We start from the raw sequence: 27,127 nt of genomic DNA, 5'->3' as shown, positions 1-27,127 counted from the left end.
GGGAAGAAGAGGGCGGGGAGGACGGAGAGCTGGGATTACAGGGACTCCAGGCAGAGCTGGTTCTATTCTTTCACTCTCAACACAGGAGGCTTCATGCGAATCCCTTAGGATGCTACTCCTCGGTCGGTCGGTCGTTTCGAGTCTTTGGAGGCTAAGATTGAAACAAAAATCTTGCGGAAACCATGGCCCCGGGGCGCCGGCCCGGAAGTTGCAGATGAGGCTTTCAGGATAAGCCTAAGCCATCAATCCTGAGTACGGAGTTCTTTTTGGAAACAGATTGCCAGGAACTTTGACCTGACCTATGTTCTCCTGTGCACCGGGAGGTCAGGGTCACCTCCGAACGGCTGGTTGAACAGGAATGTGCGTTGAGGATCATGGGGCGTCAGAGGGGACACCCAGAGTGACCTGACATCAGCAGTGTTGAGGGCCTGTTGTTAGTGCCTAGCACTTAAAGCTTGGAGACTCACATTTATAATAAAGTTGTAGTGAGGTTTGGCTTCTGGTGAATAGCTTTTCAATTTCTTCTTGGATCCTAGAAACTTGTTCTAGCACGGCGATGCTCGACTCGGACCCTGGGGGTCCTCAGGACCCTGGGCTCTGCTTCTGGGGAACGTCAGCAGAGCGGCGAGGGCAGGAGGGAACTCCAGGCCCACAGGGGCCAGGCTCAGGGCACAGACTGGCAGATGCCATCTGGTCCCCACATTTTACAGCCTGGGAGGCTTCAAAGTGAGGCTAAAGACAGCAAGAGGCACCCCAGGGTGACACAGCCAGGTGGAGGCCCAGTCAAGGTGGGAGCTCTCGAGCTCGGCTCTGGTCCCGGTGAGGGCTTCCTGGGGCGAGGGCGGCCACCCAACGGCCCAAGTTCGCACTGCAGCCTTGGGGCCCAGCGAACAGATCATGGCCCCTTCCTGCGACACGTTGGGTCCTGTTTCCAACCATCATTCTTTTGGCTCGGCATCTATTGTGAGCTCATTATCTGTGAATCCACCCGGACTCACCTCCACGCACCTGCTCGACTATAAGGAGACCCCAGGTTGGCTTTCCTGCATGGGGATGGTTCCATCTCTGTGTCCCGCCCAAGTGTTCAAACGCTCAATCCTTTTCCCCCTTTCCATCCGGTTCCCCTTCCTGACATGTCATATTCTACCAAGGACGCTGCGTGTTCTGATATGGGGCAGCTCCCCGCCTGACCCCAACCCCACCAAAACCAGGACTGCACTTTCTCAGAGAGAAACTGAGAGAGACATCGAAAGCCAGCCAGGCAAATGGGAGGGCGATGAAGTTGGGTTAGAGAGTCACCCACTCCAGAGCGGTAAATGGATTGCACCCCGAATCCACTTCCTGGAGTTTAAATGTTTTTTTTTAAATGTTTATTTATTTATTTTTGAGAGAGAGAGAGAGAGAAAGCAGGGGAGGGGCAGGGAGAGAGGGAGAGAGAGAATTCCAAGCAGGCTCCGCACTGTCAACACGGAGCCCGATGTGGGGCTCGAACCCACAAACCGTGAGATCGTGACCTGAGGCGAAACGAAGAGTCGGACACTTCGCCCACTGAGCCAGCCTGGCGCCCCTCACGGAGTTTATTAGGATAAGTAGCCGGGAGGTCTCTCCCCTCTGGGCTGGCTCGTAACAATTCTGGGGACAGGAGGTCTCGGCTTAGAGCCCAGCTCCCTCCGGGGCTGTCCGAGGACCTCCACCCTGCTGGCACTGCATTCCTGGTCTGTCTACACTGTCCCCAAACTCGCCGTGGTGTCTCAAAGACCCACGGCCCTTCTGTTTCACAGAATTTACCCTCGTTAATGCAACTGTGGTTTCAAACCGCACCCCTCCCCTGACAATTCCAACACATACGCACGAGCGAAGGGTTTTGGTTTACAGCGAACACATTTTATTGCAATTTTTTTTTTTTCAGCTAACAGTATCTGCACATCTCGAAATTCACATCTTGGACTTCTTTCTAACCCACGCAGGCCTGACTGCCGTGTTCATCTGTAACACAGGATTCCGCGTTAGAATATCCTGAAGTCTTGTTGTTAATTTCACCATTGGTGAATTATATACGCTGTTTAGAATTCCTTTCCCCCTGACCACAAACACTTTTGTGATGAACAGGGATTTGGGAATAAAGGTTACAAGACATCGGGTTGGCCGCTTGTTTAAAAAACATTATGAAGCTAGAACATTCCAAGTATCTCAGGCACTTTCTAGATCATAAAAGTAGCATTTCGGTCGGATGGGCGAAGAACGGGTGTTTCGGCAAACGATGGAAAAACACCCAGGCCACTCGTTTGGTGCAAACATACAGGCAGTTCTCCCCTTCGCACGCATCCACTCCAAAGTCATTACGATTTGATGCGAAAAGCTTGAAACTCAGAAAGTACTGGTGAAAATATAAATTAGGACAAACGTGTTTCGAAGTGGCGAAGGCTTTTGTAAATTTGACGTCAAAAGTGGAGCCGGCGACTCTAACCCGAAATGCGGAAAAGTCGACATCGTGTACGTCTACGGGCCTCCCATACGAAACGAAAAGACACACTACAAACTAGGGGGAAAAAAATGTGCACCGTCCGTGAAAGATCGCATGTAAACAGTTTTAAGAACTTAATCAGAAAAGGATGAAGACCCAACAGAGCAAAGTCCTTAGTGGGCTTAGCCCCGTAAAACAAAATAGGAGTGCCCAAGAAATACGAAAACATGTGCAACCTGATAGCTATCAAATAATGCAAATTTAAATGATTTAATGCCTTTTTTTGTTTTTGCATATCAGAAAGGCACAGATTTTTAAGAAGCCATAATCCTCCATGGAGGCCCAGACATAGATCAAAAGCCCCTCGTCCATGGCCAGCGGGGGTGGGGACTGTAAGGTCTTTCTGGAGGGAGGGCAGGAGGGCCACGTTGACTATAAGCCCCAAAGTGTACAAGGCTTTGATCGTTTTCCTTTTTTTCCTTTGCTGAACAGTTTTTCCCAACATTTCTAGAGTGTATGTGGGTTCAGGACTCCCCTCTGCTTCTGAATTTCTGCAGGCCCCACCAGCCCGGGTGTAGAAGGGAGACCGCTGTGGCCAGCAGGCAGCTGGGACATTCCTCACTTGGGCGGGTGGCCTCTACTCGAGGCAGGGGCCTGCATCCCGACCTCCCCAGTCATAGCGGTGGGCCCAGCAGGGGCTCCCACGGGCTCAGAACAACTCTTCTCTTGCCCCATGGCTTGGTGTGACAGTCATCAGTGCTGGTATTTTGCCACAGTGCCTGGGGCCGCAGTGCCAGCCATAAGCAGGCGGGTCCTACACTGCTCTTCCCCACCTCACCCCTCCCCCAGGACCCTCACGGGGTGGGGGGTCTCTTCCCTCCCCATGGGGGAAACGCATTCGCACCTACCGGGGCCAGGCTGCAGACACAAGTCCTTAACACAACCGGACATGTCAACGTCAGAACAGGCTCTGACCGAGACGTGCCCTCTCAGGATGGGCTTAGCTCGGACCTCAAGCTCACTCGAATGATAAGTCAGTGGAAAAAGAAAGAAGACAGTGGCAAAAGCAAGGAAATCTGGGGAAAAAAAAAAAAGTGGGCAAACGGAATGAGTATAGAGAGAGCGCTAACAGTCTGGAGCTTAAGATTAAGTTAACAGGACAGAAAAATGTGTGTGTGTGTGTGTGTGTGTGTGTGTGTGTGTCTGAGAGAGAGAGATCGGGAGGCGGCGGGGGCAGAATTCCTTGGCCGAAGGTCAAGTGAGAAGGTAGGAGGTCGACTAACTTCCGGGTCATCTGTTCCAACACGGAAGCTTCTCCTGGGCTTTGCGGAAGGGACTGTGGGAGGGGCCGGGAGGTGGCGGGAGGGCAGGTGGACCACCCCCTCGGGATCTGGGGTGGCTCAGCACACCTCCCCCGGCCTGCTGACATCCCAGGGGGGCAGCGACAAGTAGTCCTGCTGTTTTAGGGCTTTGAAATGCCTGACGGCCGGCACCTGGGGAATGGCGGGGCGCAGGGCCTTCTTGGCCTGGAACATGTGGTCGTGGTCGCTGATCTCAGGACAGGGTCCTGGGGAAGAGGGTGAGAGAGGGCCAGGTCCCAGGCCAGGCAGGAAGCAGTAGTCGCCCACTTGCTGCAGGACCAGGAGCCCCTCGGGGTGTGGGGGGCTGGGGGCCGCCTCCCCTGGGCTCAGGATGGGGCTGCTGGCTGCAGGAGGGGCAGGACTGCCCAGAGGGGACTTGGGGGGCTGGCCTGGGGTCAGAGGGATGTCCACATAGCCCTCGATTTCTGGCTTCGTGGGGGCTGGGACGCTACAGAGCCTACGGGCCGGTCCAAGACTGAGGCCGTGGTTCTGGTCTGAGGGCAGGTCCAGGGGGTGGACCTTGGAGGCAGATGGCAGCCCCGGGGGCCAGGGAAGTGCCAGGTCTGCGGTGGTGACGTAGCCAGAGGCCGTGACGCCGTCCTCAGGGTCCCCAGAGCCAGTGGGCAGAGCCGTGAGGGCCCTGTCCTTTGGGCCCTGACCGCCCACCGTCAGCCTGTATACAGGAGAGGCAAGGCCTGCCCCTGACTCCGGTGAGGGGTTCCCTTCGGCCTCCGGGTCGGGGTTCCTCTCCAAATCCTTGGCCCGGCCCTGTGCCATCACCTGGGCCAGTGGAACCAGCTGCACCTGTCCTCCCGCGGGCAGACACAGGTACTCCAGGGACCCCGGAGGCTGTGGCTTCTGGCTCACGCCCCTCTGTGGGGGCTCCGGGGGGCCCGTCACGTCAGGCAGGGAGTGGCTGCGGGGTAGGCCCAGGTAGGGGCCGTTGAAGTCGAAGCCGGAGACCCGGCTCTCGGGCCTGCCCGCGGGGGCCGACGGGCCTGGTTGGGGGCTGGGGGGCCGCTCCGTGCACGGGTCCGAAGTGGCTGAAGCTGTGTCAGGCTCACATGGTGATCTGTGCACATCTTTCGGGTCCTCTGTGGTGAGAGGTGACACTTCGCTGTGCCTGCAGTCTGCGGGAAACACCCTGCGGGGAGAACGGGCACAGGGACGTTGGGGTCCCCTGGGCAGCCACTTCAGCTCATGCTGGGGCTAGGGGCCGGGGTCGGGGGGAGGTCTGGCCCCACCCGGAGCTCAGGGAGAGCACAGAGCAGGGCAAGGTCAGGGAGCGGGCCTGGAGAGGACATCGGGTGGCCCTCGTGGGTCTCGCCCCCCCAGCCTCCATGTTCTTGTTCAAGCTCTTCCCCTACCAGGTGTGGTCCCCTCACCCCAGGTTCCTTGATATCCACCCAGCTTCGGGGACCAGGGCTCGGTCATGCCCTCGTCCCTTCATCCCCCACCGTGCCATCAGCACCCCAGTGTGGGGTCTGCCTGGCCAGTAGGGCAGGGAGAGGTCATTGCTCCGGTCTTCCGCGTCTGGTCAAGTCCAAGGTATGGCCCTCCCTAACCTGGGAACCAGGAAAGTCTCCGGATGTCTGACGGGTATGTCTTTTGCTTTAGAGCCACCGACCCCCACGGATCTCTCTATACTGAGCCACAGGCCAGAGGCCACCTCCTCTGAGCCTCCAGTGTGCACGATGGGGCCACCCTCCCACCTCCTAGGGACCCCGTGCCCAGACACTCACCCCTCCATTTCAGGGAAGTAGCTGCCTCTCGGCCCCTTGTGCAAGGGGCTCCTGATGGTGAGTACCGCCATGCTGCCTGGGAGCCCGAGTCCTGCACTCCCGTTCTGGAAAGAGAAAGGACACTTGTGCCGTGGCTGTGTGGGAGCCTGAGAGGCTGAAGGTGGGGGGTGGGGGTGGGGCGAGGAGGCCAGGGCATGACAGGGGATACAGCGAGCCCCCCAGACACGGAAGGAGTCTCAGCAAGGTCAGGACCAGCCAGGGCCCCCTGACACCAGGAAGGAGAAGCCCAGAGAGGGGCTGGGACTTCCCATGGGCCCTCGAGCGTCTGAGGATGGGGACCCTCTTCTTGCGAGTTCACTAATCTGGGGTGTCACTGCCTCCACACTCACACCCTACTTTCCCCCACAGTAGCCAGGAGGACCCCCCCGCCACCGGGCAAGCTGGCCCTGCTGGACCAAAGGGCTCCTGTGACCCATGTGCCACCGCCTGCCTTGCGTCCATCTCAGCATCTGGGATGTGCCCCCGGCCTCGCTGCCTGCCCCCCTCGGCTCCTTTTATGAGGGGGGTCCCGTGCCCATCCTCCACAGGCCTTCTGTCTGCGGTGGCCTTTCCCACCTGGCCCCACCCTGGCTCCTTCAAAGCTCAGCTCTGCTGTCCCATCCTCAGGGAAGCCATTCTGCCTCTTGTGAGCCCACCTGCCCCCGCGGAACTGAGCCCCTCCCCGAGGCCACCCCGACTCCCGCCTCCGGCTCCGGCTCCGAGGGAGCCCTGCACCCTGGGCCAGCCCTGGGAGCCTGCAGGTGCCCAGAGGATTGCAGAGCTGAACCTGCCGGGGCTGGCCTGCCTCTTAGAGCTTCCTGGCACCTTCCCGGGCCACCTCTGCATCACACTCAAAGCCACAGGAAAGGCGGGGAAGACATAGGGACGGGGACGTGGCTGCAGGAGTGAGGCGCCCCTACCACCCTGGCCGCCTTCGCGGTCCGCTCCTACCTGGAACAGGTGGCTCTTGCTGGGGTTTGGGATTTTCTCCTCCCACTTCCGGTTCAGCCTAGAGAGACACCAGGGAGGTGACCGCTGCCAGAGGCCCCATGCTCACGTGCAGAGAGGAAACTGAGGCCCAGGGAGAAGGTGGGAGGTGGCCAGGGCTTCCCAGGGAGCGGGTGCGGAGCGGGGACTAGAGGGAGCCAGTTGTGGGGTCCCTGGCACCCCCTGGGCTCCTGAGTACCCCCCCCCACCCATCATAGAGTCCCCTTACCTGTACCCATAGATGCCACAGAAGCGCAGGACAGGGAGCAAGGCCAGCGTGGTGAACACCAGGATGAGAGCCAGGACCCACGTGGGCAGGACTTCCGGGAAGGAAAAAGGAACATGAGCATCTGGGGAGGGACAGAGCTGGAGGCTTAGGAGGTGGGGAGGAGCGGAGGCCAGGTCGGTGCCCCCAGACCCTGCTCCGTGCAGGCGCGGCGCTCCAGAAACTCACTGCTTTGGCGTGCAGGGTGGGGGGTGGGGAGGCCAGACATAGGCGAAGAAGAGGGCATTGGTCTGACCTCCCCCACCCCCATGTTCAAGTGCTGGGAAGGACACAGAGGGTTAGATTCTTTCCAGCAGCAGAAGGAGTTATGGGGGTGGGGGGTGGGGCCGTGACTCCAGCCCATGGCAATCACAGGGGACTTCCTGTAGGAGGCAGCATATGAACTTGAGCATCGAGGCACAGGGAGGCTTGGAGAGGCGGAGATGGGGAAGGCCGTGCTAGCATAGGAATCAGCAGGTACAAAGGCCCATCAGGAGCCCCAACTTCCTGCCTGCCCGGCAGCCTTGAGCCCTTCACAGGCTGGGCCCCTCCAGGACTTTCTTGGTCTCTTCCCTTAGGCCTGGTGTCCAGTCCTCCTTTCCGCTTGACTGTGGCCCTCTCCCTGCGACTCCCCACCCCCCCCCCCCACCCCGGCAAGGCTGGCTGGGGCTGGGGTCCCTGCTGCTAATACCTCCTCGGTCCTCTCTCTGCCACCACCTCCTGGACCTGGTCTGGTACTTGTCTCCTGGTGGCCGCTATGGCCAACGGTGAGAGACATTGGAAGCAGCAATGGGGGAGATTAAGAAATCAGACCGAACCCTTCCAATCCCAGGCCCCAGCCCATCGCTCCTGATGTTTGCTACCATGGTAACCGGAAACGCATGCTGAGTGGTCACTAGGTGATGGCTGTCACCAAGGCTAATGGAACAAACCGTGGGCCATATCAATAGAGGGCTAAGCGCCAGTCTGAGGGAGGACCCCTCTTCTCTGCTCTCAGGACCTCACCTGCCACATAGGCGTCGCTTTGCAGTGACTAGTGACACGTGGAGGAAAGGACACTCGGGTGGAGTGGGGTCACACCCCTGTGTTCACATCACGCTTGTCCTCTGCCCAGCTGGGCTGTACCCGGAAGGGGGGGCAGCTGGGACACCTACCCCACTCCGTGTCCCAGAAGGTCTCCTCACTCCACTGGCTCCAGACCCCGTTGTAGCCGCTGGGGGTGGGCCTGACCCTCACTCTCGCCTGGTACCTGGTGAAGGGCTCCAGCGGTGGCAGTGACATGACGTGGGAGTTCTGGAGGGTCTCCGTCTTGCTCTCCTGTGGGCACAGGCGAGTGAGCAGGTCTGCTGAGGCTGAGGCTACTTGCCTGGTGCGGGGTCGGGGGAGGCACAGCCGCAACCCCTTCCCACCTCAGCGCCCCAGCTTTTCTGTCCCGTCAGGCCCCGGCCGCAGCCGCATCCCCAGATCTGAGTCCTCCCTGCCCCCCATGGAGGGCTCTGCCCCAGGGCGCACAGAGGCAGAGCACTCTGGACGGGACAAGGGCTGCACCCCTGCGACATAGGACAACACCGAGGCCCAGAAATCCTGAGGACACAGCGTGTGCCACCCTCACTCTAAGCCACCCCGCCCAACCCTGAGCTCTTCGGGGACGGCCTGGACCCCGGTTATGGCCTGCCCAGGAATGCAGGGCAGCCTCGCTGGACCCTGAGACGGGGTTTGCGAGTCGGGGCCCCACTCCCAGCTCCACCGCTGACTGCGCCCCTCCTGGCTTCCGTTTCCCTGCTTCCGGACCTGAAGGTCTGGGGCGGGCTCTGAGGTTGCCGACTGGGGCTGTGGGGAGCCCGGGTGCTGCACACACAGCCCAGGGGCCGTCTGGGGGTGGGGGCCAGAGACCGAACCCTGAGCCGGGGCCCCGCCTGCTTTATCAGAGCAGCTCTGCTCTCAGCAGCTGCACATCTGCGTTCCAGAGATTTCTCTGAAGAAGAATCCCCTCCTGACTTTTGAAAACCCTTCACCCAGCTGCCTCTCAGCCCTCTGAGTCCCGACGCCTACATCCCCTTGGCAAGTCAGGGTCCCATCGTCAATCTGGGCCATGTCACATCACCCCTGTGAACTTTAGCACCTCCGCCACGGGATAGGACAAGGACCAACTAACTGACCACACAGGGCCGCGACCGCGAAGTCTCAGCGGCTTCCTCTGACCGGTCACCTGCTGGGAGCCAGGCCCCTGGCAGGTCGGCGCCCCCCCTGCGTGTTTTCTCCCATCCCCCTACCCCAATCCAGGCCCCTTCCTGGGCATAGGCCCTCACCTTCCATGAGTCTGCGTCTTTCTTGTACTGGATCTGGAAGGTGTGACCTATGTGTTTGTAAAGCATCTCCTCTGTTGTCCAGGACAGGGCGTAGCCATCTCTGCTCTTGGTCACATTGAGGGTCGGGGGAGCCATCTGGACTGGAGGGAGGGAAACCTTTAGGGAACGCTGTTCCTAGCATTCCTCCGATGGAACGTTCTTTTCATCCCATGCTCGTCACAGGCGCTCTCTCTCCCGGTCCACCCCTTCTCGGGGTCCTTGCACCTCACTTTGCCACACTATCCACTTTGATCCGAGCGGCCCTCCTCTTGGGAGATGCTGAGATAGGCTCGTTTTGTAGGGAGGTGAGCCAAAGCACGGGCTACGCCCAGCATTTACGTAAAAACAGAAACATTATTAATTCGTCCTAGTCTAGAGAATTAACTATGTCGCAGGTATCGTCATACATGCTCAGTCTGAGCGAATCCCTCACTCGATTCTAACAGCAACCCAACGTGGTAGGTACTATTAACTCGTCACATTTCACAGACGGGGAAACTGAGCCCCGGAACGATTAGGTAACTTGCCAAGGCCAGGCAGCTAACGAGTGGTGGAGGAAAAGGTGACAACCCGGTGTCCCCGGAGTGAGTGGTGGATTCCAACCCGGGTGAGCAAGACAGATTGGCTGTGGCCTCCCCCCCACACTGAAGTCTGGATGGAAGAGCCTGGGTCCTCAGGAAGCAACGCAGGAGGTTCCTTTGCATGGGATTCTTGCTGCATAAGAGGAGTCGGGGATATTGACCTGCAAGGAGCTACCATTTATTTGCGCATGTTCTAGCCCCCAATTGAAGAAGTAACTCACAGCTCAACTATTCTGAAGCCTGAAAATATCAGTGCGCGGAGGACTTTGGAAATCGGAGAGCGAAAAACCCAATCAGGGGATGAAAGGGAGAGTCTGGGGGGGAGGTCTAGGGGGGTACAGTTGGCAGAAGGGGCTTCAGAGGAGCTGCGGGGTTGGACAGGAACGCAGAGCTCAAGAAATCGGAGAAAACAGGCTTTAGAGATGTGCTCCTGGGAACTATCAGTGGAACCTTCCTTCGTGTTATTTGCCCTTGTCATCGCGGTGTCCTTGCTTCTTGAGAACGTCAAGGTTAGAATGACTTTTGTTCACTTGGCTCGCTGGGCCGCGTTTCGTGGACAGTGACCAACGTGAAGACTGGGCCACAGGGAGTCCTGAGTTTGCGTGGGTTACGCAACGAGACAGGACTGTGGCAAGGGGGCCTGCGCGCAAGGCTTGGGGCGAACTCACTGTGGTCTGAGCTCTTTATAAACTTCTCCTCCTCCTTCACCCGAACAGAGATGGCGTACTGGCTGTGGTTCCTGGGGTCAGGCACGGGAATCTGGCATCGGTGCTGGACCAAGAGGCCGGGGAGCTGTTCCTTCAGCACCGGGGAGCACTCCTCCTCCCTGAGGATCACGGTGCAGGTGAGGGCGAGGGAGGCAGAGGCCACGGGAGGGAGGCAACCTCAGGATGAGCCATGGCTTCCACTGGGGCATCTCAGGGTCAGGGGGAGGTCTGAAGGACACAGGTGGTGACGAGGGGAGGGAAGGGCGGGTTGGGGGGGAGGAGAGGACGCTCACCTTGCACTGGCGCTGGGCTTGTAGAAGAGGGTGAAGGAGACTGAGCTGGCCACCTCGGACCACACTTCCCAGGAGCAGCTGAGCACGGCGGCCCCATCGAACAAGCACTGGAGGTTCTGGGGCTGGGCCTTGTCCCCTGGGAAGGGAGACACTTCCTTTTATCCTCCCCTCCTCCATTACTTCCTTCGCTCTCAGTGGGACCTACCGTGAGCCTCAAATCAGAGAGATCGTGGGGCTTTGGGACCAGAAAAACTAGGGCTTAGCATTAGCCTGAACCTGCCCGAGGTGTGTCCGCAGGTCAGAGAGTGAAATCTGCGAACCCTCTTACCCCCTTGTGCACCCTGGGGAGAGCGTCTGGTTTCAGTGTTGGTGGTGGGGAGAGGGGGGGGAGACGCAACACGATGATGTTGACTTGTCCACACCCAGCATAGCGCTCACGGAAACACAGCTGCTCAGAATGCCACGGCCACCGCCCGTGATGCTTATCCCTGTAACGTGGGCGCAGAAAGTGCGCAGAAGAGGCTGGGGCCCAGCCGTGGGTGGGACGCAGCCACTGTGTCTGGAGAGCCACAGTAGGGATGGAGTCCGCCCTGGGTATTGATCCTGAACACAGGCTACAGAAGATCTGTGGAATCCCGCAGAATGGACCCCTGGACTCTTTCTGTCCGGAAGCTGAATGAGCCGCCCTCCCCTCAGGAGGGCATTGCCCCAATTTTGGCTTTGTTACCTGTCTGGGAGTGCCAGAGAACCTCCAGGCTCCACTGGCTGGGCCGCCCCGAGAGCCCTGAGCTGGGGGCCAGGCGGGCGCGCACTCGGGCCACATAGGTGCTGCTGGGAAGGAGGTGCTCTGGCCCCAGGACAGCCTGGGAGGAGTTGCAGTAGAGGGTAGGGGCATCCTGCGGGGAGGGAGGGGTTAATGGAACAGGTGCCAGCTGGGCCAGGTCCCTCGGCTGGGGCAGAGCCGGCCATGGCCCCTACCTCCCAGGAGTCCTGAAGCCGCTTGTAGACCACCTCGTACTCCAGGTTTGACAGCCAGTGGCTCTGGGAACCTGGAGGGGCCACCCTCCAGGTCAGCAGGAAACGGTCCCCGACAGCGGTGATCTGGAGGTCCTTGGGTGCAGGGGCCTGCACTGGAGGAAGGGGCGGTCAAGGGCTCAGAAGGGGCTGGATAACTATAGGGCGGCACGTTTTGTGGGGGGGGACTGGGGCCCCAGGCTGAGTGCCGTCCTACCCGCTGAGCAGCCTTGGACAAGACCCCTTTCCTCTGTGGGCCTCAGGCCCTTCTCCTGCCAAACTGCGGGGGTTCACTGTGAACGTGAATGAAAGCCGCGCAGATTTCTGGGCGTATATCACACAAGCTCCGTGAAAGGTGCTGCCAGTGAAGTTCCTCCGAATGGAGCCTCGGGTCCCCTCTGCCCACCTCGCGGCCTGTTCGGCCCCTTCCCAGCAGAGGGCGCTGTGGCTCACGTTACTCCCCGCGATGCTGTCCATCCTCCTCCTCTTTCCACCTGCCCAGGATCCTGCTCCTCTCAGAGCCCAGCATAAATGTCTCCTTTTCTAGAACTTTCTTGGATGCCCCCGTCCCCTTGGGCAGAGTCCCTTGCCCCTCTTCCTGTCTCACCACAGCCCGTTGTATGGGCCTTAGAGCCCTGGGGCATTTATGTGTCTCCTTTTCTGCCTTTCCAAGTAGTCAGGAGCTTACGGGTGGCCGGGTTCGGCCCTCCACACCCTTCCCTACCCCCATGGCCTGCGATTAGTGGTCCAGTGAATTTGGGGGACAAAGTGAATGAAGGATGAATGAATCCACGAATAAATACATGTAGGCAACCTTCACAGACTCTTCAAGAAGGCATTCCGTCAACCAACAGCAAACGTGTGTCTGTTGGGCGAGCATAGTCATTAACGAATGGCACGGCTCCCGCCTTCCCGAAGCTTCTGTGTCTGAATGCTGAGGGATGACCTTGAAACACAATCCAATGAGTCCGACCGGGACGTGGCATGTGAGAGCATGTCCGAGCTGGAGCCTCTAGAAAATCTTAAGCCCCGAGTGGCAGATACAGGGCGCCCCCTCTCCGCAGCCACAGCAGACATCACTAATCAATCACTGCACTCCTAGCCCCTGAGCCCCCCGGGAAGTGGGAATCCCTTTCGGCACAGAGCTCTAGAAGCTGCTCCCAACTGAAACGACTGGGAGCCTGAGCGCAAACCTGTTCCTCCAACCTGAGAGATCGTAGTCCACTAGCTCATTTCACAGATGGAGAAACGGACAGAGGAAGGAAAATACCCCAGATCTCCACTCGTGGGAGCCTCAGAGCAGCTCCAACGCACACACCTGTCCCTCCTCAGCACCAGAAGCTTCCCTGATCCATTGCCAAAATGGCTTGGGGTTGGAGCTGAGCTCCCTGCTGAACACAGGCTCTAGGAGACAAACGTCACACTCCCCTCCCTGTTTCTAAGTTGTCCCCATGTCCAGCATATCACCTTCCCTGTGACCAGGCCATATGCTTCACAGGGGCAGGGACACTGACCGGCTTGTTCACTGCTGTGCTGGTGGATGTGGGTGCTCAGTGAGGGAGCAGATGAACGAGTGAAGGGCACGTGTGTCCTAAGTATGATTTGTATGCCCCCCCTGCCCCCCGCTCCCATGCCCTGGCCGCGTTCCAGTAGAATGCTCGTCATTTCTCCGTGGGATGAGCGCCTCAGGTTGCATTCTGGGCCCCAGCCTCCTGCCCCCTCCTGCCCCCTGCCGTCTACCCTGTGCGTCACCCACCTCGGGCATCCTCACACCTGATCAAGTCATGCGCCTTCGATGGCTCTCCATCACCTAGACGTTGGCCCCTAAGCCCCTTTGCAGGGCCCAGCAGCGTCCTCAGGTCAGGCCCCTGCCTGCACCTGCCCCTCTCCGTCTTCCTCACGCTGTCTGGCCCTTTTGATGGTGATGCTTCTGGGCTACAGTCTCTCGCGGTTGCCCCAACCCGCCTTGCCCTCCCCAGTCTCCCAGCCTTGGCACACGCTGTTTCCTCTAGGAATGTTCTTCCTGCTCTGTCCTCTTACCCACCCTTCGGCTCTCCCTGCCAAGCTCTTTCCCCCCCGCCCCGGGGAAGCCTGTCCTGACCCCCCGGCCCCCAGGCTCCTTGCCCACTGCCCCTCAGCATGTGGCACACAGCACCCACTTCTGGTTCAACCTCTGGTATTTCCTGGCCTCTCAACCTGCATGCTCTGAGCCCCACGGGGATGGGGCCCTTTCTCATCCATCAAACGCGTTTAGAGACACTGTTGCAGGTGAATCGGCCATGGCCTAACCAATCCCCTCCTCCGGGCAACGGCTTTGTGCTGCCGTGATGAGAACAGGCAGGAAGCGAAGGCGGGAGTCCCCTCTCCGTGTGACGCTTGCACCTACAGTGGGGCCTGCCCAGCGTTCGGGACCCCGGATGCTAAAGTCACACACGTGTATCTGAGGGGCCTTGGGCAAGTTCCTGTTCTCCGAGCCTCGGTTTCAACATCAGTGACATGGGGTGAAAAAGAAAACAGGGGTGCGCGACACCACCCGTCGTCGTAATGGTTACGTAATATTGGGCAGTGTTTCCTAAAAGCCAGCCATCCGTAGGGTTCTTACCGCATCAATTTCAACTTTAAAAGGTGATGCCCTCGAACATCTCTCGTGTAGGTTCATTGTGAGCACAGATAAAAATTGAATTAATGACGCTGAAGTGTTGGTTATGTTTCTGGGTAACACACAGGCGAACGAAGCCTAGCTAGGTCATCGACACCCACCCAGGACCATTGGCTTTTTGGGGCCGCTGTGGACACACGGGCCACGCTCACTGGAAGCCACTCAGGGAGGGCAGGGAGGTGATGACCTCCATCTCCAGGGCAGGAAGCCCTGGGCAGAGCTGATCCATCACTGGCTTGACTGCTCAGGGCTGGCGCTTTGGAAAAGTCATGTGGCCTCTCTGGGCTTTAACTGCCTCATCTATAAAATGGGTTGTTGCAGACATTGGATGAGGCTATATCGGTGATGGGTGTTCTCAAGCTAGGAAGTTTCTACCCGAATAGGGAGGATGGTTCTCCTAGAAGGGCAGCCTTCACTGCTGGAAGGCAGTATCTTGGCGGGTGCTGGAGCAGTCAGGGCCCAGGGAGGTGCCACCGGCCGGAGGCTCCGCCCCTTGGACCTGCTCCAATGCCTCGGTTGTCGGGAGGCCGCACCCTCCTCTCTCAAGAGACCAGAGCCACCCCCTCCCCCCCTTGAAGACTCTGGCTTCCTGGCCCTTCTGCCGTCTCGCCACCCCCGGGGTCCACTGTCCTCCCGGGACCACCGCCATCCGGGAACCCCAGGCCTTACCATTCTGGTCCAGAGTCACGGTGAGCTGGGCGCCCAGAGGCCTGTCTGGTCGGAATGAGAAGTAGTCTTTGTCGGCGAGGACAAAAATCTTGTAGGGAATGACACATCTTCTGGGCACGCAGCCGGCACAGGGGTGGTCCAATGACAAGCCCGTGTCATTACTGAGATCACAGGACACTGGCACTGGGGGGTTCCTGCCGGCAGAGAACATGGTGAGCCCAGAGCGAAGAAGCATCACGCGTTCAACAAAGGTCCTGAGCGGTCACCATGTGCGAGGCTCTGTCCGGGGCCAGGGTGCTGCCATCCTGGTGGAGGGGGACACGCACGGAAGAACTGGATAAAATACATCACATGTCAGATGGAGCAAACTTTACACGGACAGATACAGCAGGGAGATATGGAAGCCAGAAGGGGTGGGGTGGGGGGGTGCAATCTTAAACAGGGGAGACAGGGAAGGCCTCGTGGCAAAGGTGACTTTTGGGCAGAGACTTGAAGGAAGTCAGGGAGGGAGCCATGCAAATTCTGGGGGAGAAGGTGAGTTCAGGTAAAGGGAACAGCTGGTGCAAAGGCCCTGGGGCAGGCACGGGCTTGGAGTGTTGTATGATTAAAAAAAAAAATTGTTTTTACATTTTTTTTATATATATGAAATTTATTGACAAATTGGTTTCCATACAACACCCAGTGCTCATCCCAAAAGGTGCCCTCCTCAATACCCATCACCCACCCTCCCCTCCCTCCCACCCCCCATCAACCCTCAGTTTGTTCTCAGTTTTAACAGTCTCTTATGCTTTGGCTCTCTCCCACCCTAACCTCCTTTTTTTTTTTTTCCTTCCCCTCCCCCATGGGTTTCTCTTAAGTTTCTCAGGATCCACATAAGAGTGAAACCATATGGTATCTGTCTTTCTCTGTATGGCTTATTTCACTTAGCATCACACTCTGTTTTTACATTTTTATTTATTTTTGAGAGACGGAGACAGCACAAGTGGGGGAGGGGCAGAGAGAAGAGGAGACACAGAATCGGAAGCAGGCTCCAGGCTCTGAGCTGTCAGCACAGAGCCCCATGCGGGGCTCGAACCCACAAACCATGAGATCGTGACCTGCCTGAGCCGAAGTCGCACGCTTAACCGACCGAGCCACCCAGGCGCCCCTGGAGTGTTGTAGGATTAGGCGGTCACCCAGAATGCATGGAGTGGCATCTGTGAGGGTGGGAGGTGAGGGAGACCAGTAGAGCAAGGTGACATGGCGCTTAAAAGGAAACTGAGGAACCTGGATGTCACTGAGCGTGGAGATAATTGAGTTATGAGCAGAGGGGTGACATGTCCTGACCCAAAGGCTTCCTCTGGCCGCTGGGCCGTGGATAGATAGGGGTGGATGGGGGCGGTAGTCTCGGAAGCTGAGAGACCAGATAGGAGGCTCCTGAAATAGCCAAGTGACGGGCTTGGGTCGTCAAGTGCGAACCCGTAGTTCGCACGGGTGGTGGTGTTAGCCTCGGCCAGATTCGCGTCCTGTTCGAAGATCGAGTCTGCAGCATTTGCTGACGGATTAGAGGCGCCGATGGGGAAGGGAAGGTGCTAAAGGAGGGAAGACAACAACGAACCTCCCAGCTGGTCAGCAGGAGCCTCTGGGAGCTCCCATTCAGTGAAGCGGGAGGTGGGGGGTGGGGTGAGCGGAATTTGGTTTAAATCGCTGGGGGTGGAAGACACCTTCGTCTACAGGCCACGTGGGGGGGGGCAAGTGCACCTGTAGGCCTGGAGCTGGGGGTGGGGTGGGGGGAGGCGCAGGGCTGGAGAGCACATGAGAGTCACCAGCGCGCAGCCTGGGGCTGGGTCTCTGCCACTGGGTCAGGTATGAAAGAGCGGAGATCCAAGGAGGAACCCCAGGGCATCTCACCCTTCAAGTTAGAGACGGAAGAAGGGAGCGAACAGGGAGACAGAGAAGGCGAGCTGGGGAGACACAGGAGAGGGGGGGTTGTGGCGGCCAGGAGAGGCAGGTGCTTTCACCACGGTCCGTGGGGCCGGTCTGTGTCAGGTGCTGCCCATGGTCAAGGAGGGAGGAGGCTGAGAACGAGCATTGGGTTTAACAGCAGGGAGGGCTTGGCTGCCTCAGGCCCGAGCGGTCTGGGTGGCCCGGTGGGGCCAGTCATTCCAGGTTCAGAATAACCGGAAAGACCTTGGACGCTGCGGGTCTGGCCAACTCTTTGGGGGAGGGTGGCCTCCAAGGGGAAGCAGAGGGTGGGCTCCACCGGAGGAGGTGGGGGTCAGGAGGCACCCCAGGGCCTCAGGCCTTGCTGGCGTCTGGTGGTGGCCGCGCTGTGTCAGCACAGGAGGAATCGGGCCACAGTTGAGGGCGGGTGGTGAAGGCGGGCGAGGAGGGCGGAGGAGACGGGAAGAAGGGGGCTCCCAGGGACAGAGCGCTGGAGGCCGGTGCTGGGGGTGTGAGGGGCTGGCCTCCGGGGCGATGGGGGGTCCCTCTGCACCTGTGATGCCAGCCATTTAATCATCCCCAGAATGGTGGGTCAGACCATCACCAGACCCCAGAACACGGTGCAGAATCTTCCCAAATGGCACGTCCCCCTGGAGACCATGCGAGGGCAACGGAGAAAACCCACACTCCGGAGGCCGCAGGGCCCCGGCTCCCGTTCGGCCCCACAGCTGCCCCGTGGACCGTGCCACCGCGGCCTCGGGTCGGCTCACCTGTGAACTGGGCGTCACATGCCTGCCCTGCTCACCTCGCAGCGAAGATAATCTAAAACTGACCTTTGCAGGGCGACTCTGTTAAACCGTGATGGAGGACGAGTATCACCACCTCCGTCGTCCACAGCGATGTTCACGTAGGAGCCTCTTCCCCCCCTCCAAACCCCGCGCCGGCCATCAGCACCCGGACCTGGCTGGCCGCCTAATGGGGCAGGAGCTCCTGGGCAGGGGCCTCCCTGTCCCTGCCCTCTGGCCAGCCCCCACCGGGGCACAGCCCCACTCAGCAGCCTCCCTGTGGGCCCTCTGACCCCTGAGCCCTGGTGGCACTTACTCATTCAGCCTCCGGAAGAGAGTCAGGTTGATGAACTTCTGGGCATCCTGAGTGTCTGCCCACCTGCAGGTTATGTGGCTGTGGTAGTCATTATAACACTGTAGGGTCTGCAGTGGGATGGTCTCTGCCCGGGGAGAGGCAGAAAGGGGGTCACATCTGGATGTCCCTTGTCACCCTCCCCGTCCCCTCTGGAGTGCCGAGAGCTAGAGAGGGGTTTTCCGGAGTCCTGTAGGGGCCCCTGGCTGCTAGACAGAGCTCCCTAGGGACCCTGGGCAGCGCGGGGAGGACGGGGGTTCTGGGGGTGTGAGGGCCCTAGCCGTGGGCCCCGCTGCCTGGGTAGAAACACAATATTCTAGGGGCGCCTGGGTGGCTCAGTCGGTGAAGCGTCCGACTTCGGCTCAGGTCATGATCTCGCGGTCTGCGGGTCCGAGCCCCGCGTCGGGCTCTGGGCCGACAGCCCGGAGCCTGGAGCCTGCTTCGGATTCTGGGTCTCCCTCTCTCTCGGCCCCTCCCCTGCTCACGCTCTGTCTCTCAAAAATAAATGTAAAAAACAAATTTAGAAACGCAATATTCTCATAGGGTCACAGCACATTTCCTGAGCCCCTGCTGTGCCCTTGCTCCGGCGCAGGGTCTCTCTCCCACCCCAGGAGAGACGCTTGCATCGGGCATGGGCCCGGCCCCTGGACCCCTTTTGGGACAGCCTGGGAAGAGTGGCAGCATGGCAGAGCCCTCTGGGACCTCCCTGTCCTGGTCTCTTGGTCAGCTGCAGGGTCTGACGGTGGGAAGAGAGAATGTGGTTCTCGGGGTTATCAGAGAAGCCATGCTCTCTGGGAGCCCTTGGGGAGGGGGGTTCGTGCGCCTTAAGAGCCAGAGGAACATCCCAGCAGGGCCTTCCGAGCAGGAGGAGGGTGCTGGGGCTGAAGCAGGGAGAGACCATCAGTCTGAGGGGCCCCGGGAAGAAAGGCACAGAGGAGGGGACCGGTCAAAGCCACCCGAGGCACAGAATATCTGGGGGATCAGAATTAAGGCTGGAACGACAGGCCCGGAGGGGAGACGCCTGGGATGCCACACTGAGAAGGTGGGCAGAGAAGCCACACGAGCAGAGATGGCCGTTCAGGAGGCTGGAGAAGAGGGAGAATCCAGGAGGGGGCGCGGGGCACCAGAGAAGATAGGGAGGGGGAGAATGAGGGAGGGCGGGAGGGGTCTGGGGCTTTCTGGGCACATGTGGGCGTGGCCTTGCTCAAGGGCCAGCTGTGAGGAGGGTCACAGGGAAGGGGAGGCAGCAACGGAGCTCACCTTGGGCCCCCGCCACACCGGGCCCCCAGAACAGAGCCAGCAAGGCAACAGGGAGGAGCCCCCGGGTCAGCACCATCTCTGGGTCAGCTCTGGACGAACGGGTGGCCGGCTCAGGTGGGCCCGGGTCTGGGCAGGGGCTGGGGTCCTCAGTGACCCAGAGTCGTGTATGCTTGCTCAGCTGGAGGCCAGGCCAGACCCATGTCCCCGGCTCCTGTGAGCCCTCTCGCCTGCGAAGGGACTCCACCTGCGGAAGGGACATCAGCTGAGAGTGAGTGACCCCCTTCCGTCCTGCACTCTCTGGACTTGACCCACGTTGCAGGGTGAAGCCGGGAGTGACGCACGGCCTCTGGCGCCCCCTGCCACCTCAGCCTGGCACCCGGGACAGTCCTTTCCCCTAAGCCTCAGTGCCTGGGGCGTGACTTTGAGGGAGTTGCATTTAGTGGCTTCTGAAGAAGTGAGATTTTTCCCACCCCCACCCCCACCCCTCGGTTGTGCATCAGAAGCTCCTATGCAGTCCCCTGGCGATGGAAAAACCTCACAGGGAGGCCTGGTATCTGACTTGTTCTGAGCTCCCTGCCGGCCTCTGACCCGATCCGCTTTTAGGGGTGTGGGGGCCACACCCTCCCCTCCCCTGGGCGTGATCACAGCACACGCTCACTTACACTGCGTGCACACACACTCCGTTTACTGTCAACCCTCCCACACCACCCTCGGAATGCCTGTTCCCTTTTCTCTGCAGAAGGCCGGGGATTTCCTCTTTTCATTCTGTCTGGCCCTGGGAAGTACCCAGGAGAGGAGAACAGGGGACAGTGGTTCCTTTTCTCCCCCTAAGATTGTCTGAAATTTCACTCAAGAGGCACATGTGCACACACACGAAGCAGCAACTTTCTTACTGGGAAAAGCACGGCTCTGGGCTCAGCAGACCTGACCTTCAGCCCAGGCTCTGCTTCTCCCCCGCCAGCGGCCTGTGCTGACCCACCAGTGCTCCCTGAACCTTGTTCTCTGCGTCGGTAATGTGGGCACAAATACACGTATCTCACGCGAGAAGAACCCAATGTGGTGATGTTCATAGACAGGTTAGTCGGATAAAGGCTCCAGAAAGACGAGCAGGCTTGCTTGGAGCTGGTGGGGGGGCGGGGGGGGGGGGAACATATTCATCCCCTTCAGCTTCTGTAGCTGGAGGCCATGCCCTGCGGTAAGGGCTTGAGTCTATGTGTTTGCCTACCTGGGACTAGCCTAAACTTCCAGAGCTTCTATTTGGGTCTTACCTCACGTAGAATACTACGTGTGCTAAGAGAGCAATTCCTCCTAAGATAAGTTATAGGTTTAACACAATTCCAAACAAAATTTACCAACGTGGCTTTTTGTAGGACCTCAGGAAAAAAAAAATCACTCTGAGGACAGTTCCTGAGATTTTTTAGCAATAAGGAGGCTCTCCCCAGTAGCAAAATTTATTGTAAAGATCTGATGAGTAAGCGTGTTGCACACATACACAATACGTCAATGGACGTCCTGACCAGGCAATTCTATCCTGCCCAAGAATGTCCTACGTGAGGAAGGAGGAGTCGTGAATCAACGTGAAGGGATAGATAATAATAATAAAAAAAAACAAGGGCTAAGAGACGATGAATAACACTGTAAAACGTGTCCACCTAAATCTCTGTCCCACACCACACCCAAATATGGGGTTCATTAAAAATTTCAATGTAAGACGTTAAATCGTATTAAAGTTGCAAACCATGTGGCAGATGGTGTGTGCACTGCCCCCTGTTCCCTTGGTCACAGAAGCTCAGGCTTCAGCGGGGCTTGGAGCTACACAGAATAAAAGATTTTATTTCCTACACTCTTCTGTTGCTAGGTGTGGTCATGTCACTAAGTTGTCCAAGGAGATGTGAGCGGAAGCATCGGGTGTGCCTTCCAAAAAAAGGCTTCTTAAAGGGAGTTGGCCAAGGGAGGAGGGGCCCATTTCTTCCTTCTTCCAGCCTACAACTTGGAAGTGATGGCTGGAGCTCCGGAAGCCATTTTGGACCATAAGGTTACCTTGAGGATGGAACCACATACAACAGAAAGAGGGAAGCCTGGATCCTTCTTGTCACTCTGGAGCAACCACACCGGCCTGGGAGCGCCTGCCTCCGGACATCTTTTATGTGAGAACAAAGATAAACCTCCATATTGTTAAGCCACGGTTGTTTGAAGATTTTTCCATGCAACCAAAAAGATACAAATGGAAATAGAAGAAAACTTCACAGGGCTTAAAGGAGACAACAGTCCGCTAAAGGGAAGGACAAACTTAATTTTTAACAGTGCCATACTCAGTCACGTGCTGGTAAATTCTCGGTCATCCAAGAATAAAAGAATACTCCCAAAAGGTTCCAGTAGGAAACAAACATTATTTTCAGTGGAACAAGGGTCAGGTTGGCCAGATTTTCTTACAAGTGACCTTGAACTCTAAGTAGATAGCGATGTCTTGAAAACACTGAGGGAAAATATGTTTAAACCTAGAATCATTAAAAGTCAACCTTCCTTTGACGCTCATGGACAGAAAAACGCAACATTTGGAAATGTAGTAAAGACAAAGAACATTTTCAGATCTTTTCTAAGAAACACAATTGGCTCTGGGATATATTTCAGGGGGAAAAAAAAGAGTTCAAGAAAGATAGCATATGATACTGGAATCAGTGGTGAGAAAAGAAACCAAATAAGACTTACACTAAGTAGAGAAGAATTGTTACTTATAAAGTGAAAGTGAGTTATGTGATAACAATGCAGGTGGTTGGAAGGTGGGAGCTGGCTGTGAGGTGAGGGGGGAAAGCGGAGGAGAACTGAAAGCTTGTTAGGGTTCGTGTCTTGTTTTGGAGGCACAGAAGTGTGTTAATTACGCCCAAATGTTGATGGAAAATACACGTTATGTACATGTGTTAAAAAGGTAAGGGTTAAAAGCCACTAAGAGTGAGGGGTAAGCACAGGAGTAAAAGGCGGACAGGGAGAGGGAAGGGAGAAGGAGGAAGAGGGGAAAAAAGAGAAGAGAAAAACCAAACACCTTTTTACTCGAAACGAACATGCACACCAAAATTCCCAAACTCATGAAGAAATTTACTGGTAGGAATAAAAACTGGAAATGAAAAAACAAACAAACAAACAAAGCAAACCATAAATTCATTCCAGACAAAAAGAATGTCATAGGGCAATCTGACAAAGACTTCTAGAAGAAGAATGCATCATGGCCACCTGGGGATTATTCCAGAAACAGACAAAGAGCCATGAAGCAATCTCTTCATGATTAAAAGAAACAGACCAACAGATTAAAGGGGGAAAGAAGGATCAGCTTATCTTGACAGATGCTTCCCAATATTCAGTAATACAAAAGCCATTCCCAATTAAACACACTGACAGGTGAACCTCGACAAATGAGGCGTTGAAGGGAAGGCTGGTGTTTCTGGGCATCTACTACCAGTCAGTAGTGACGTCAGCGTCGAAGGAGAATGTGTGTGTCGTCCCCGTCAAGGGCACAAGCAGGGGAAGGCCACCCACTACTGCCATCTCCCCCAAATAATCTCTAAATTCAACGCAATCTCAGTCAAAACTCCAAAAGGGGTTTTAACAGGCTTGACAAACCGGTTCTAGATTATAACAAGCTGAACGTGAGAGACGGGTTCTATTAGCCAGAAAAATGACGAGGAGTATAATCGCAGACAGATGGACTAGAAAACAATAAGGAAAACAACCGAATAGGAATTTGGGAGGAAATCGCGGCATTTCTAATCACAGAGGAAAGGATGGGCCACATGCTCATAATTATGATGTTGAGACAATTAGCTGATAATTTTTTTAAAGCTAGATAATTATTTTACACATTGCCTACCCTTCCAAATTCTGGGTGGATTAAAGTTCTAAAAGTCAAAACTAAAATGATAAAAAGCATTACAGGTACTTGTTTAACCTCACGGGTTAACAAGACACCAAACCCAAATTGAACTTGGAAGGCAATTAACATGCTTTTGTATGAAAGTATCTTCCACATGGTAAAGAAAAAGGACAAGTGATGATCTGGAAACATAATTTAAACAGTATGCAAATAAATTGTTAGTGTACTTAATAAATGAGCTACTCCTACAGTAAATATGTAAAAGACAAAAACCCCGGGATATGGACAAAACATTCCTATACGTATCATAAAAGGAGCCCAGGTGGCCAATGAACATATGGAAGAGGAGTAACTTCACCCATAATCAGGGAAAGGAAAACTCCAAGCAAGAATCAGATAATTTTCCTCCATCCATTGCACACAGTTTCTAAATTTTTGTAATTTTTTTTTTAATTTCTTTTTGAGACAGAGAGAGACAGACCATGAGCAGCGGAGGGGCAGAGAGAGAGGGAGACACAGAATCCAAAGCAGGCTCCAGGCTCTGAGCCATCAGCACAGAGCCTGATGCAGGGCTCCAACTCACAAACCCGTGAGATCATGACCTGAGCTGAAGTTGGTGCTCAACCGACTGAGCCACCCAGGCGCCCCGGATACGGTCTAAAGACTGATCATTTTCCTAAAGAAAAATGAGCCTTTTATACACCCCTGTGGGGGTGTATGTTAATTCAGCTGCTTTGAGGATGATCTGACAATATTTATTACATTTTTGGATGCACAATCTCTTGCTCAGTAATTCTTCTAGGCATCTGGGCCGCAGAAACACCTCCACGGGTGTGGAAAAAATGGGGGGAAGAAAAACCCCAACAAAAACAACAAAATGTCTATCAGTATGGGATTGGGTAACTTGTGGTGTGGCCCCTACTAATACATGCTGCCTTATTTTGTAGGGCTAATAAACGACTTAAATCGATATGTGTTATTGTGGAATGTCCCAAATGTAATATTAGGTGAAAATGTAAGTCACAGAACAGTATGTGTATATATATATATTTAATTTTTAAATGTTTATTTTTGAGAGAGACAGAGCACGAGAGGGGAGAGGCAGAGAGAGAGGGAGACCCAGAATCCGAAGCAGGCTCCAGGCTCCGAGCTGTCAGCACGGAGCCCGACGCGGGGCTCGAACCCACAGACCGCGAGATCACGACCTGAGCCAAAGTGGGACGCTTCACCGACTGAGCCACGCGGGCGCCCCGAGCAATGTCTGCTTATACTCCTGTTTATGTACAAAGGAAAGCTATATACTTGCATCGCGCTTAGAAAATGTTTTGGAAGGACACATATGGTATAGAATAGGATGTGAGGCGAGGAGATAGGGATAGCTGGCGCTTTGTCTCTTATGCTACACAATTCCGGATCATTCTAATGGCTGATAAAGCGGATAGCCACGTATTCGCTTAGTATGAAACACGCTCATTAAACAACTGAGGGACTATTCTGTAGTGTTTGGTGTGTATCACACGACATGAGTGAAGCTGGCGAATGAAAAAAAGGCGGGGCCGAGAGCTAACGGGAAAGGTTTCACTCGTGATAAAACTATTAGGAAGCACGAAAGGCGAGAGGTAGAGAAAATCAGGACCCGGTGACACAAAATTTGTAGCAGGATCCCTAAGACTCAAAACTGTACATTTGCAACTTGTCGCCGGGACCCGTCTGGTGGGGCCGCACAGGCTGCCACCCCGGTGGGGACCTTGGAAGCCCTCACGCTCCCATCCACAGGGCAAGTGCACGCACCTGCACACATCCTGAGGTAGATACTCCCTTAGACGCAACCCCCCCCATCCCCCACCAGCTCACAGACTTGGGTGCGGAACACCCACACCTGTGCCTGAACCCAACTGAGCAACGGAGGCTCAGGGTGGGGTGTTGAGAGTAAAACCACATTCTTCGAGAGAGACCGAGCCCTTTCTCGTCTTCCAAAGGGAGCTTCCAAAGCCACACCAAGCTCTGGGCTGGAGCATGACAAAGTTCCAGGTTCCCCCCTCGCCTCCCAGTCTCTCTGCACCCCTGCATCCCCACGGACACCCATGGAAACGCACACACAACCTCACTCTCCAGGTCTCCTTTTCTAAACCAGGACGGCAGAGGGGCACCTGGGTGGCTCCGTTGGCTAAGCGGCCGGCTTCGGCTCAGGTCACGATCTCGCGGTTGGCGGGTTCGAGCCCCGCGTCGGGCTCTGGGCCAACTGCCCGGAGCCTGGAGCCTGCTTCGGATTCCGGGTCTCCCTCTCTCTCGGCCCCTCCCCTGCTCACTCGCTCTCTCTCAAAAATAGATAAACATTAAAAAAATATATATGAAACCAGGATGTCAGGGACGATTGATGTGTTCTTCCCGCTCCAGAGACAAGGAGGCAGAAACCGGTTCACTGCCACTAACACCTCGGCGACACTTTAGCGGCAAAGCCAAGAGGGACACCACGCAGGTAGGTGTGTGACCACTGCCTCCCCGGGAGTCCTCCCTGCCAGGACGGCTGGATCCCGAACGGGAGGCCCTCGCCCTGTTCACACAACACTCAAGGAAGCAGGCACCGCTAGATGTCTGCTCAGCCCCCGGCTGCCCGAGGAGCCTGGCCAATCTTCCCAAGAGACCAAGCCCTGACCCCCCCCCGAGTCCCCTAGCGCGCCCGCCCACCCCACGCCCCCCGCCTCTCCCCGTTCTCCGTCCACAGCCTGGGCCTCCCCCACCGCTCCCCAGCCCGCCCCTGAAAGCCAGGCCGTACCTCTTCGTGGTGGGACAGCAAAGCCTTCTGCTGGAGTGTCCAGGATACAGGGAGCCTGTCACGCTTCCTATTTATGCTGACGTCGTCGTTAGGAAACAGAAGCAGAAAGAGGAAGCGACACCGGCCAGGCCTGTGTCTGCACAAGTGACTCCTCACAACATTGCCCAGCTTCTTAGAACTGTGGACACCGAGATACCGATTTTTTTTTTCCTCTGGGCCTCGCTGACTTTGTCAGTGCTGTTCCCTGTGCCAGCAGCGCCCCCCCTGGACACACCCGCGCATCCTCAGTCAGCTCGGCGACCAGTGGCTTCGTGCCGCCCCCGGGGGAGGCGGGGGGGCGGTGGCTGCGATAACCAGAGCAGGGGACAGCCCAGAGCCAGACGGAGCTGGGCCGGCTCCCACCTGTACTCCTGCTCAGAGTGTAACTTTATGCGAGTTACTGGCGTGTGACCTTGCCGGGCCTCGGGGCCGCCCCCCCAGCAACCCCGTTACTCCCCCGTGAGCATCTACAGACACTCAAGGGCTGTGGAGAGAACCAAATGAGATGCTGCCGACAACCCCCGAGGGTTAGCCCGTAGTGTTTTGATTCCCCCTGGTGACCTGTTTTGCACCTCCCCATCCTGTCCCGCAGTCCTCAGTGCGCAGGGCGGTCTTTCCCCGCCCCCCTCCCAGAATCCTGCGTGTGGCCCGCATTTCTCTCCCCGTCGCCCGGCAGGTGCCCCCGGGCACAGAGGAGGGTCTTGGCGACTGTACGTGGGCTAAACGGACGAACAACCCTGAGCACAGCAGGGCTGGGGCAAAGGCACAGTGAGCGAGGCACGTCCCCGGGCGCAAAATTTAAGGGGCACCCGAACACTCAGTAGCTACGATGAATAACATTTTTGTGCGACGTTGTGAAAAACTGGTGCAAAAAACCCGCAACAAAGTGTGAGATGTTAGTCTGTTTATTTGAGAGAGAGAGAGCAGGGGGAGCGGGGCCGAGAGAGAGGGCAGGACGCCCGTGGTGAGGACCCGGGTTCCTGGTTGACGAGCTGTAT

At 56.8% G+C, this 27,127-nt stretch overlaps 1 protein-coding gene across 4 annotated transcripts; it reads right to left on the bottom strand.

Moving 5' to 3' along the window:
* Positions 1-1,862: 1,862 nt before the first annotated feature.
* On the bottom strand, positions 1,863-26,192 carry CSF2RB (colony stimulating factor 2 receptor subunit beta). 4 transcript variants are annotated; one of them, XM_047066007.1, is made up of 14 exons: positions 26,091-26,192; positions 19,450-19,693; positions 18,154-18,277; positions 15,130-15,323; positions 11,766-11,917; positions 11,515-11,683; positions 10,788-10,923; positions 10,456-10,613; positions 9,168-9,307; positions 8,013-8,175; positions 6,823-6,943; positions 6,558-6,615; positions 5,568-5,671; positions 1,863-4,969 (listed from the first exon to the last, which is right to left on the bottom strand). In XM_047066007.1, the coding sequence occupies exons 2-14, from the start codon at positions 19,523-19,525 to the stop codon at positions 3,865-3,867; spliced, it is 2,700 nt and encodes an 899-aa protein (XP_046921963.1). In that variant the 5' UTR covers positions 19,526-19,693; positions 26,091-26,192; the 3' UTR covers positions 1,863-3,864. The 4 variants fall into 4 exon arrangements, with proteins under 4 accessions (XP_046921963.1, XP_046921965.1, XP_046921964.1 ...); XM_047066009.1 differs by having other exon boundaries at positions 6,823-6,913; XM_047066008.1 differs by lacking the exon at positions 26,091-26,192 and adding an exon at positions 21,490-23,764.
* Positions 26,193-27,127: the final 935 nt, after the last annotated feature.

Source organism: Lynx rufus, unplaced genomic scaffold, assembly GCF_022079265.1.
Source record: "Lynx rufus isolate CCGP_SWC_20201006 ecotype Redwood Valley unplaced genomic scaffold, mLynRuf1.p SCAF_7, whole genome shotgun sequence".
NCBI lineage: Eukaryota > Metazoa > Chordata > Mammalia > Carnivora > Felidae > Lynx > Lynx rufus.
Note: the sequence above shows the minus strand (reverse complement) of the source record. Positions and strands in the feature narration are given on the sequence as shown.

What these genes read in the sequence shown, in the direction of transcription:
- CSF2RB (XM_047066007.1), bottom strand. Translation starts at nt 19,525, where the DNA reads ATGGTGCTGACCCGGGGGCTCCTCCCTGTTGCCTTGCTGGCTCTGTTC. An exon ending in CTTCTGGGACACGGAGTGGG is followed by an intron (nt 6,944 to 8,012) that starts GTAGGTGTCCCA and finishes GTCCCTCCCCAG; the next exon opens with ATGCTCATGTTCCTTTTTCC. An exon ending in TACTTCCCTGAAATGGAGGG is followed by an intron (nt 4,970 to 5,567) that starts GTGAGTGTCTGG and finishes TTCTCCCCGCAG; the next exon opens with GGTGTTTCCCGCAGACTGCA.